This window comes from Pleurodeles waltl, chromosome 4_1, assembly GCF_031143425.1.
Source record: "Pleurodeles waltl isolate 20211129_DDA chromosome 4_1, aPleWal1.hap1.20221129, whole genome shotgun sequence".
NCBI classification, from domain to species: Eukaryota; Metazoa; Chordata; class Amphibia; order Caudata; family Salamandridae; genus Pleurodeles; species Pleurodeles waltl.
This window is the reverse complement of record NC_090442.1, coordinates 769,832,425-769,845,379: the sequence shown is the minus strand read 5'-3', so window position 1 is coordinate 769,845,379 and position 12,955 is coordinate 769,832,425. Positions and strand designations below refer to the sequence as shown.

General features: G+C 45.9%; 1 protein-coding gene across 1 annotated transcript in view; it reads left to right on the top strand.

The window, feature by feature from the left end:
• Positions 1-12,955, top strand: part of DENND6B (DENN domain containing 6B) — a 367,826-nt gene that overhangs the window by 314,138 nt on the left and 40,733 nt on the right. The window contains exons 16-19 of the mRNA XM_069229420.1: positions 678-731; positions 2,717-2,826; positions 3,880-3,982; positions 5,320-5,394. Coding sequence (XP_069085521.1) covers positions 678-731; positions 2,717-2,826; positions 3,880-3,982; positions 5,320-5,394 — 342 coding nt within the window. The remainder of the gene's footprint in view (positions 1-677; positions 732-2,716; positions 2,827-3,879; positions 3,983-5,319; positions 5,395-12,955) is intronic.

Genomic DNA, 12,955 nt, shown 5'->3' with positions numbered 1-12,955 from the left:
CGCCTGGACAGGTTTTAGAGTCTGTAAGGAGTGGCAGTTGGAGACTCGCTCTGGACCCGAACAGACGCTGATTACTGTTGTGGGTCTTTGGAATAAAAAGACATACATTAAATCTCATCTACACAGTGGAAAGATTATTTCTTGTGGAGAAGGCAGCCAATCATAACCGTTCCTCTACAGGTACTAATGCTGGAGAACTGAAGTTACAAGTAAGCAACTCGTTTTAACGTTGAGTAATATCTGAAGCTCGTTGTAGGTCGAGCACAAGGGCAAAACAAGTGGTGGGTAATTTAGTAGGAGATTCTACTGAGGCCTTGCGAACCTTGTATCGAGTTTATGGTCTGAATGGAGCTGGCAGACATAACTGTGAACAGAACAATGCAGACAGAGATGGCAACAAATGGGTATGGTTTGTTCCAAAACCTATATATGTTTGGGATAGGTTGTTGTTTGAAAGAGGTCGCTTGGAATGAGCCGAAGCAAGAAAGTGGAGCAAGCCAGCCAATGGCTCATCTTTGGAATGTAAGCATACAGCTACAAATTTATATTCAAAGTGAATTTATTTGGCTAAAGGTATGGTGATCTTGCGTTCTCCACCTCACTTCTGCCTTTCTCTAAAAACATATTGTAGAGAAGTCTGAAGTCAATCTGATATCTTTATTATCTTTCTCCTCAAGGAACGGTACGTGGTCAGTCTGATGCCCTTGCAGAAAGCCATAACCCCTTGGAAGGTACAGTACTCTCTGTGTCTGAGAGCTGCTTAGCTTTGCTACATTAGATTTGATGCCCTTTTCAAAGGAGCCAGGACCATTTCTTCCCTATCATATTGAAGAGAGTGGTAATGAGAAATCCCCCTGAATATGAGACTTTTCCTTAAACATCTTTCAGCAGAGCACAAGTGTAAGCTAGTAAAAGGTTCAGTACATTATTTGGTGTAAAACATCACCCTTTGTAAATGACTACTTGCTCCTGTACGATTCGCATAATCTATAGAACTGTAGATGAGTAACTGAATAACGGGGATGTTTTCCCCTGAAGAGTTCCAAGTGACATCACGTGAACAATGAGAGCAAAGTATTGCCTGTCTTTGATGTCATTATGAACCCCTGGCTGAAAACCATCCCAGTTATTCACGTTATCTGTCTATGATTTTATGTTTTATATGCTACCCCCAATCAGCAGCACCTGTTTTCTAACACGTCTGCAGGTGCGGAGGAGTAATGGTGGAGCCATTAGCAGAAAATCATATTTAGACCATTGGGGTGCAAATATAATACATAAGTGTATTACATTGCCGTGCTGATGACACTACATGCCCTGCTTTTGGTGAATTCCCACTCTTTATATAAGCATAGTAAACAGCAGCACCGATAGCAGAGGCTTCTGGAGTACCCCACAAGTGACCAAAAGACTGCAAACCAGCATCTGTAGTTACAACTACATCTACTAGAAAAGGACTCCCTTAAGGTAGACCCACAAACTATTTCCAAACTCCACACTCCACAGCACCATTTCATAATCGGTCTTGTAGAAGGCTACTGAATGGTGTCACATGGGACTGAAACCCTTCTGAATTTCAAATGCCAAGGCTTTTACATCTTCCCAGCTCATGTCCGATGATTACAAAGAAGAGTCATTTGTTTTCATAAGCAGCACTTGTCTAGGCATTCTTTCCACTGACATCTGCCCATTTTTCATTCATAGAATAACTAGAATACCTTTTCTCATTAGGGACAGGCTCTGAAACATCCAAACGTGGCATGCATCACTCAGAAAACCATAAAGTAAACATGACAATTCCTGAATCATTTTCTTGTGTATGGTCCATTAGAGATCTTCTGCTATGTGCACAAGCAGCACGCTGAGCCCAACTGTCTTGACAGTAAGACTTCATGATGCCAGCAACTTATCCTATTGAAACATGCAAATCCAGATCATTTCCACAACCTATCATCTTCAGCACACTAATCGGTCACTTGAACATATCCCATCTTGATAAAACAAGACAGAAATGTAATCGAGTTGTGGTATTTGCTATTGGTAATAAAATATTACTTAATTCACATTAACTAGCAATGCTCCTTTAAATCCATAACAACCTCCTTAGGAGCTCAAAATATTTTGTTTCACTTGAGGGCCTCCGTAGGCTGTAACTCTTAATGCGGCATCAGTCATGCACTGGGAGCTCAGGTTGCTTAAGCTTCTGCCTGAAATGCTCTTGTGCTCTCTGGCTCTCTCTCTCTCTCCCTTTCTCACTCTCTCTGGCCCTCTTACTGTGTCTCTGTCTATATAATTCCACTCTTCGTGTGAATCTTCAGGGTCTGCGCTGATGATGAGCTGAAGAAACATGGGATAGCTTTTGTTGCTCCAATTTTCCCTCTTTCTGTGGCCCAACAAACCCCCTCAACATCTCCATTCACCCAAGTAATCTGAATTGGTTCCTCCACCCATTATTTAATAACTCTTTCTTTGATACCCTCAACTAACCCTCCAGTCTCCCCCTCCTTCTCCAATCGTCCCTCCCTCTACACGTCCTAGTTGTCTCAGTCTCCTACTTCCCTTGTGGTCTCTGTTTCACAGCACCATGGTAATCACCCTCTCCTACCAACATTTATAACCCCATTAATCCGCTCCGTATTTTTTCCTGTTCTGTGTGCCATGGCGTTATTTATATATTTTTCAAACTACTGTTGTCATCTGTCTCCCTGCGGTTCAGAATCCACCTCAGGTGCGTCCTTTCCGGCAGGAGGAGTTTTTGAAGACTCTGGAACATGCAGGCCCCCAGCTTACTTCAGTCCTCAAGGGGGATTGGCTTGGACTCTACAGGTATGGGTGTAACTAATCATGCATCCATGTAGCAGGAGTGTGTGTCAGATCGGATAACCATTCTGTGCCTTGCCAGACAAGAGAGTGAGAAATTGAACAGATGTTTGAGGAAGTTGTTTTAATTGGAAGCAATACCTGAGTGGTGGTAGACCACATTTAAGTGGAAGGTAGTAGAAGACTGTGTTATAAGAAGTCTGTCAACTCGTTATAAATGAGAGATTCCATGAAGGGGAGGTGGCCTCTGACATGGCGTAAGATATTAGACTGGAAGTGGAGAATTAAAAAAAAAAGTGATCGATTGGATGCTTGATTTAATCTCAGCCACTGATTATTACTCGGGGCTGCATTCCAGTCCACCATTGTTTTCACAGCATGTCACCTCAGATTTGACCCAGTAACATTTTAATCAGCTTTGGTCCCACTCCAATAGGAACAGTCAAACTAGAACTACCAAGACGGGCTCTGTCTGATCCGGAACCAAGCACTCAAGACTAGTTTCGGTCTATTTGGGCATCTTAAGTCCGGTGCATCTTGGTGGCAAAGCGTGCACAGGACCCATGTCTGGGCATAATGGGAGAGGGTGTGGTGTAACTGGCTGAGCTGCCGACTTTGGAGCTGGAGGAATCAGTTTTCAGTCTCTGCGCCGGCTCAACATCCTGTGATTCTGGGCAAATCGCTTAATCTCCCCGTGCCTGCAGTTCAGGGCCTTCGGACCATCACCTGTGATTTGCCATGCTTACAAATCTTGGATTTATACCCATCGCAATTAGATCGTGTCTGTGAGGAATACAAGAAAATAATGAATGGAAGCTAAAATCTCAGATTTAACCCAGCCGTATGCAAATCAGCCCTGGTCCTGCTCCAGTAGGAACAGTCCAGTCTGAACTGCCAAGCCAGGCCCTTCAAGCAGTCCATCTATTATTTTTGTGTGTTCTAAATTGAAAGTGGAGCAGCAACACTGATAGCATGGAGAGCAGAAGGCTTAGTAAGGGTAAATGTGCTCATTGGATTCTGCTTCAGAATCTTAGTTGATCTTATGTCATTCTTTCACAGGCGCTTTTTCAGGTCCCCTAACTTTGATGGCTGGTACCGCCAGAGACATAAGGAGATGAGCCAGAAGCTAGAAACCCTCCACCTTGAAGTCATCTGTGAAGCTGTGAGTTCCACTGTCTCCTGCAAGACTTCTTGCTTTGCATATGTCAGCAAACCTCTACTTACTGATGGCAAAACAGGCATTACTGTCAAATTAGAGAACAGATTGTTCACATTGCTTCTCTGCATGCTTTACTGTACATTAAAACCAGAATACAGTGTAGTCACGCTGAGAATCTTTAACTGCAACTTTCTCTGTTAATGTGATCAAACGCGACCCGCTAAGCTTTCTTCAGCTGCCCCACAGCGAACACATGAGTGATGAGCATCGAGTGACTTGCTGACTTTGGCAGAAAACTAAGCCAGGTTTGGAGATGGAAAGGGTACATGCAGCATGTCATTTTCTTTACGTGGGCACTGTTGACCCTTTTGTCCATATTTATTGTTGAAGGACAAGTGAATGGAGAACTCGTTGGTGATCCTGGTATTGTTGAATTGCTTAGAGCCCTTCAGGGTACTTGCAGAAGAGATGTTGCTGATGTTTCCATGAAATATTTCTCTGATGGGAGCCTAGATGACTTTTGAGGTGCTGAGAACTTTAGAGTATCTGGTGTAATGGACCGCATTTTATTTATGTTATTGGTCAAAACACAAATTGTGGTCTACCTAAATATTTAACCATAGGACAAAGACAGTAGACGTTAGCACACAAAGCTGCGAGTGAAGGACCATAGAACATGGGATGAGAGAAGTTTTTCAAATGGATCACTGAGCCATCTGGGAATGAGCTAAGATGTACAAATTGGAGGAAAGGGAACTTCACCAGATGATATTGACAGGAGGAAGTATTACTTGGTGAGCTGCACGAGACCGGTGTCATTTAACAAAACATTACAGATTCACACACACAAATTAATTGTGAGAGAATGTTATGAGGGGAAAGGACATGTGGCAGAGAGCCAATGCTGGTAGTTCTGTGCTAAATGTAGGGTGTCATACAGGTTACAAAATTAATTAATGTTATGCTACATGAAAATAGGTGTGTGTATTATTTCAGGTGGAGAAGGACTTATGACATCGCAGTAGGTAGGAATAATTGTGCGCATTAGTTCTCGGAAAGACATAGGTTTACATTTGTGTGCTGATGTTAGTTTTGAGTAAGAAAGGACCTCACAAGTACTGTTTCTCATTATTGTCAATGTAGTATGGAAGACTCTCGACCACCCACAATGTCTTCAGTGAAAGGAAGCAAGGACTTATGCTTCCTCGCCCTGCTCTTCTCGAGTCTGTCGACAAAACAGTGCAAAGACTTCTCTTGCCATTAATCACAGCTCATTTCAATTAATGAGAAGTATTGGAGAAAAAAATTAGGACTGCTGTAACTTCTCTCCTTTTCTTTAGGATATTGAGATGTGGATGAAAGACAAGTCGGAGGTGGAGATTGTTGATCTAGTCCTGAAGCTTAGGGACAAACTGGTAAGCTTCCACATTACCCTCTTGGAGAACAACTGCTACAAGTGTGCTAGATATAGGTTTTGTGTAAGAAGCAACAAATGACCCCTTACCCTTGTAGCATTTCATGTTCCTCCTAATAAATCCCTGTGTAGAGGTTTGCGCGATACATAGTGACCGCAGTAAAGCTCTCTTTTGAGGCATTACATATTGGGTGTTTTTATAGGTGAGCTGAGCCCATTCTGCCAGGTTGCTTTAACTCCCTTTACATTTCTTAAGTTACTCGCTGGATGCTCTTTACAGTGCAAAGTATTGTTTTCAACAGGACTTGGTACAGAGGATGTTTGACTTGCAGCAACAGATCATATTTTCACCACATTCAAATGTTATGGCACTTCTATTAATCTGTTCTGTAGGACCTTACTACTCTTGTATGATTTCCCAGATTACCAACTACCAGAGGTAGACAGATGCAAAAGAACATTTTGAAATTTCCTGTGAGTCCTTTATCACTGAAATGCCTGTAGGTATGCTTAACTTGCCAAATAGGTTGATGGTATGTTACAGCCACATCAGACTGTTCAAACTGCCAGTGGCCTAGCTGAAAAATGCATTTTCCTGATATGTGAGTCCTCCTCTGAGTGGGCACCTCCCTAATTCCACACGTTGGCAGGTTTTGTGCCTGAGTCACTGAACCAAGACACTGTAAATGCATTGTTATCCAGTATTGGATCTTACTCCAGTATTGGAACTTTCATAGATTCACATGCTTGAATACTTCCCAGTCATCGAGATGGGAGTCCCCGGTGGAATGTACAACATAGACCCAAAATGTAGATCTACATTACATGCTTTAGGCCTTAGTTCAACAACCTATCAGTCATTTTGTAAAATAGACCCAAACTTAAAAATGTACTGTAGGAAGCTGGCTTTGTTTATAATATCTCAAAGTGAGAGATCGTGTGAACAGTCCAAAGGTTCCCCTTAGAGGCTGATAGTAGCAAAATTAGATAATACTAATTTTCTATTTTGGGTTAGTGTGGTTGAGCAGTAGGCTTATCAGAGGGTAGTGTTAAGCATATGTTGTACACACACAGGCAATACATGAGAACACACACTCAAGGACTTAACTCCAGATTCAAACTTTAGGTAAGTACATAAATTGAAAGGTACTTCACAAAGGTAAGTATAGAACTTTGATTTGAAACAGTAGTACACACAGTTTTGGCAAAAATGGCAATAAGCTATTTTTCAAGTGGATACAGTGCAAAAATCAATAGTTCCTGGGGGTGGTAAGTATTGGTTAGTTTCTCAGGTAAGTAAAGCACTTACAAGTTCAGTCTCCTGGGCATAGGCTGTCCATCGGTGGGGGTTCAAGGCAACTCCAAACCCTCAACACCAGCAACACAGGGCCGGTCAGGTGCAGAGGTCAAAGGAGGGCCCAAACAACATAGGCGCCTATGAAGAACAGGGATACTCCGGTTCCAGTCTGCTAGCAGGTAAGTACCTGCATCCTCAGGGAGCAGACCCAGGGGGGTTTTGTAGAGTACTGGGGGACACACACACAGGCACACACACAGGCACACAAAATACACCCTCAGCGGCGAAGGGGCGGCTGGGTGCAGTGTGCAAAGTAGGTGTCGGGTTTGTCGTTGAAAACAATGGAGGGACCCGGGGGACACTCTGGCGATGCAGGCAGGGCACAGGGGGGCTTCTCGGGTCAGCCACTGCCTGGGCTAGGGTGAGGGACGCCTGCTGGTCACTCCTGCACTGGTAGGTGGTTCCTCTCAGTCTTGGGGGCTGTGGGTGCCGTGCTTGGTCCAGGCGTTGGGTTCCTTTGTTACCAGGCAGTCGCCGTCAGGGAGAGCCTCTGGATCCTCTGCAGGCGTCACTGTGGGGGTGCAGTGAGGTCGACTCAGGGTGTCCACGTCGTTGGAGTCTCCTGGGAGTCCTCTCTACGGTGTTGATTTCTCCAAACTCAAGACGGGGGCGTTGGGTGCAGAGTGTGAAGACTCGAGCTTCTGGCGAGAAGTTGGAGTCTCTTTAAAGTTGGTTTCTTGTTGCTGTTTTTGGACAGAGCCACAGTCCTCGGGAGGTTCTTGGTCCTTTAGGGGCAGGTCAGTCCTCTGAGTCCCCAGAGGTCGCTGGTCCCGCTAGATGTGTAGCTGTGCAGGTTCTTAGAGTCTGGAGACAGGCCGGTAGGGCTGGGGCCAAGTGAGTTGTTGTCTACGTCGTCTCTGCGGAACTTTCAGGTCAGCAGTCCTTCTTTCTGCAGGTTGCAGGAATCTGGATTTCTGGGTCCAGGGTCGCCCCTAAATACTCAATTTAGGGGGGTGTTTAGGTCTGGGGGGCAGTAGCCAATGGCTACTGTCCTTGAGGGTGACTACACCCTCTTTGGGGCACATCCCTAATCCTATCGGGGCGAATCCTCCAAAACAAGATGGAGGATTTCCTAAGGCAGGGGTCACCTCAGCTCAGGACACCTTAGAGGTGGATCTGGCTTGAGGGTGACTCCTCTTTGTTTTTCTCATTATCTCCTCTGGACTTGCCGCCAAAAGTGGGGACTGTGTCCAGGGGGTGGGCATTTCCAGTAGCTGGAGTGCCCTGGGGCATTGTAACATGAACCCTGAGCCTTTGAGTCTCACTGCTAGGTGTTACCGTTCCTGCAGGGGGGAGGTGTGAAGCACCTCAACCCAGTGCAGGCTTTGTTTCTGGCCTCAGAGAGCACAAAGGCTCTCACCCCATGGGGTCAGAGTCTAGTCTCAGTGGCAGGCTGGCACAGGCCAGTCAGTCCTGCACTGAAGGATTGGGTAAAATACAGGGAGCATCTCTAAGATGCCCTCTGTGTGCATTTTGTAGTAAATCCAGCACTGGCATCAGTGTGGGATTATTATTCTGAGAAGTGTGATACCAAACTTCCCAGTATTCAGTGTAGCCATTATAAAAATGTGAAGTTCGTTTTGACAAACTCCCAGACCATATACTTAATATGGCCACACTGTACTTACAATGTCTAAGAATAGACTTGGACACTGTAGGGGCATATTGCTCATGCAGCTATGCCCTCACCTGTGGTATAGTGCACCCTGCCTTAGGGCATTAAGGCCTGCTAGAGGGGTGACTTACCTATGCCACAGGCAGTATTTTGTGTGCATGACATCCTGAGGGGGATGCCATGTCGACTTTGCCTTTTTTCTCCCCACCAACACACACAATCTGCAATGGCAGTGTGCATGTGTTAAGTGAGGGGGTCCCTTAGGGTGGAACAACACATGCTGCAGCCCCTAGGGACCTTCCCTGGTAACAGGGCCCTTGATACCACTGGTACCTTTTACAAGAGACTTATCTGTGTGCCAGGGCTGTGCCAATTGTGGAAACAATGGTAGATTTTTGGTGAAAGAACACTGGTGCTGGGGCCTGGTTTGCAGAGACCCAGCACACTTCATAGTCAGGGCAGCATCAATATCAGGCAAAAAGTGGGGGGTACCTGCAACAGAGGGGGGAATTTTCCTACATGAACGAATCACATTCCCTCACCCCATAGAACCTCCTGTAAGGAGCTGCCTTCTGTCAGATTTTCCACTGCACATCGTGCTGAGGAGTCTCCTTTGAGCTCTGCTCAAGAGTTTTTCTCTCAGAAGCTTACTCCTTAAATGTGACGTTTTCTTTTCTTCTTTGGTGCTTCAAACTGGCTGCCATGTCAGAGACACCAAGAAAGGGCCTTTTTAGATCCTGTGCCTCCTGTCTGAAGAAAAGATTATATGTGGATGATCCGCATGAGGATTGCATTTACTGCTTATACCCAAGTCATAAGACCAAGGACTGCAAAATATGTAGAATGTTTTCTACAAAGACTTTGAAAGACAGAGAGGGTTCAAAACGACTATTTCTGAGCCATCTACGAAGATCAAACATAAAATTCAAGAAGCCAAGTTATGCACCGTTGGTAGCACCATCGTCGACGGTGCTCTCGTTGATGACTGTATCGTCAGTGACACCTGTTATAGTCACTATCTCAATGTCGACAGCGGCGGCATCAGGATCCTCGTCAACGGTGCTTTCCTCTTCATCGACTGGGCGACCCATCTCGTCACCAGGACTCTATTCATCGCCGACCCTCCCATCGACGGTTGATTTCACGTCGACGGTCCCGTTGATGGTGCTTCTGACGACGCCTACGTCGTCGAAACCGGTGACAACAGGAATTTCGTCATCGATGCTTCAGTGGCTACTTTCTCGTCGACGCCACCGTTGGTGACAGCGGGCTTTCTATCGTCGACGGTCAAGATGATACCTCCATAAAGACAAAGACCATCTTCATTACCTCTTTACCAGTCATCGGAACATACTCCTCTCCAAAGGATATCTAAAACTCATTTGACGCCGTGCGTCACATCACCTAGTAAGGTGTCAAGACTTTTGCCATCACGCTTTTTGGATGGGGATGATGAGTATTCCGATGAGGACGGGCAATATGGTGTGGCCAGGAGGCCGTCACAATTGCATGTAAAATGTCAGGAATACTCTGATAATAACTCATATTATGACCAGCACTACTATGACCCAATCCCTCATCAACAGCAGCAGGGAATGGTATCCTTACCCTCTGGTCTGGTTTCTGACCTGCAAGCCATGCTAGCAGATTATGAAGAATGCTTCTGTCCACAGCCTGCAGTAGTTCCTAACCCAGTGGTTACGGCACCAAGTACTCCGGTGCTTCTACCAGTTCTTCCTGCTGCTCTGCAGATTCCTCCACAAGTTCCACAGGATCCACAAGTCCCTCTTCTTCAGCGTCATCATCTGACGAAGCATGAAGTACTTTCAGAGCCGGATTAGTGGGATGATTATGTATTGCCACCACCCGCCTCCCCGGAGTCCGCTTCTGTTGAGTCCCCTCCTGAAGATATTGGTACTTTCCATAATTTATTGGAGAAAGTGGCTGCACGGTTTGAACTGCAAATGCCAACGACACAACAAGATTGTTTCTTGTATGACTTTAAGGAGCCTTATATGAAGGTTGTCAGGGCTATCCCTAATATAGATCATGTATGGAATCAGGGTTTGAAAATAATGCATAACCCTGCTACGGTACCAGCGGTCTTGCCGAAGCTAGATAAAAAATACAAGACAAATGATGATCCTCCTGCTTGCCTTGTGGGGCAACCGAAGCCGGATTCAGTGATTTCTCAAGCGGCACAACGGTGTTCGAGGAACCCTTTGTCACCTCTAACTGCACGTCTGGATAAGGATGGTAGGCGCCTTGATAACATTGGAAAAAGGTTCTCCTCCATGTCTGCGATTGTGGTGCGCGCTGCAAACTCCTTGGCGCTCCCGGGAAGGTACGATAGGCAGCTCTGGTCGGACATCGCTCACTCGTTTGATGACCTTCCAGACTCTAAGAAGGCTGACGCGAGGAAGATTCTGCTAGAGGGACAGCGCACATCTTCAGAAGTAAGAGATTGTGCGTTCGACATTGCTGCTATGGGGTTTCAGCTTCTGTCCGGATCAGCAGTAGTAAGGCGACAGGAATGGCTTAAGGCCACCAACGTTCGGTCCAAAGTCCAAACTAAGGTTCTGGATCTTCCTTACGATGGACAAGACCTTTTTGGCAAACATGTTGACGATGTCTCCAAGCAATCAAGGCAGACACAGATACTGCAAGATCATTAGGCTCCCTGCAATATAAGCGCACACCCTTTCGGGGTGCCAGAGGTAGCGGGCAGTCTTCCTTTTGTGGAGGTTACCAACCATACAGGTACCCAACTTATTCCTCTCACTTCCAATTCTCCAGACCCCAATATCTTCAAAGACAACCACCGGCAGCTGCATATAGCAGGCCTCCTGCAAAAGGAAAGTCAGGGAGGCAAACCAAAGATCCCTCCCACAGACAATAACAACATCCAAGGGCCGGCTACCTGTCCTTCCTCTCTAAAGCACCACCTTCAGCGTTGGCGTCCGATAACGAACGACAAGTGGGTCCTAGACATAATAAATTACATTTATCTGCTATAATTTACATGTATGACCCTGTGGACACCACCTTCCTATGTCGTCAACACCATCTCCACCTTCTCCTCCTGGAAACGGAGGTCATGTTATCCAATGGAGCAACAGAAGTCATACCCCATTCACAAAAGTGGAAAGGTTTCTATTCTCGATTATTCCTAATCAGAAAAAAATCTCGGCTATGGAGACCCATCCTGGATTTAAGGGAGCTGAACAAGTATCTGAAGAAGCAGTCCTTCCGCATGGTGACATTGAAGGACGTCTTAGAGCTTCTCAACAGAGAAGATTACATGGCTTCCTTAGAGCTACGGGATGCCTACTTCCACATACCCATTCACCCGAAGCACAGAAAGTTCCTGAGATTTATGGTAGCTGGCCGGCACTTTCAATTCAAGGTGCTACCTTTCGAGCTCAAGTCCACTCCCTGGATTTTTACAAAGTGTCTAGCCCCTGTTGCAGCATATCTAGGGCACCAAAGACATCAAATATTTCCATACCTGGATGACTGGTTAGTGAAGGCCTCCGACAATCAGTCACTACGTCATTCTCTCAAGGCGACCTAAGGGCTTTTCAGACACTTCGGTCTCTCTCTCAATTCAGAAAAACCCCAGCTTCAGCCAACCATGAGAATAGTTTTCCTGGGCGCTGTACTGAATACAATCCAAACAAGAGCTTATCCAGCAGTGGAAAGACAACTCAAGCTCATCAAGCTAGCAGGAGCAGTTCAGCAAAGAAGGTCTCTTCAGTTTGGTGCTTCAAGTCATTACTGGGGATGATGTCCTCGTGTATCAATCTTATTCCCACTCTGTCTCCTTCGTATGTGTCCACTCCAGGAGGAGCTGCCCAAGCAATGGAAGCAGACACAAGGCTCCTTCGAGGACATTGTTCAGGTAACAACACGGATGTCAACTTCCCTCGATTGGTGGATAACACCTGGAAACATTTCCAGAGGCCTAGGATTCTTAACTCTGGTCCCTCCGCTAACAATAACAACGGACGCTTTGATGGAGGGATGGGGTGCATGTCTGCAAGACCGCCAAATGAGTGGCCCCCTTCTCAGGCTACTCTTCACACCAACCGCCTCAAACACAGAGCAATGTACCTGGCGCTGCAGGGTTTCCTTCCAAGAATCCGAGGCTCATCAGTGCTTGTCCAAACAGGCAATACGACCACCATGAACTACATCAACAAGCAAGGGGAGACTCTTGCCAAGGAAGCACAGACCATTTGGGCCTTGTGCATTCAGCATTCGGTGCACATAAGGGCAGAACACCTCTCAGGAGTATGCAACACCACTGAAGACTCGCTAAACAGACTAGGCACATCTTCCCACAAATGGGAATTGAATCAGAAGATGCTAGATGCAATATTCCTAAAATGGGGAAACCCAAATCTGGACCTGTTTGCAACGTCCCAGAACACGAAATGCTGATTTTATGCAAACTGGCACCACCAACTAAGGTTGTGGGGAAAAGCCTTTTCAATAGCATGGTCAGGGATTTATGCTTGTGTTAATACCTCCACTTCCACGAGTGATGAGCAAAGTCAAATCGCAGCAGTGTCTGATTCTCCTAATTGC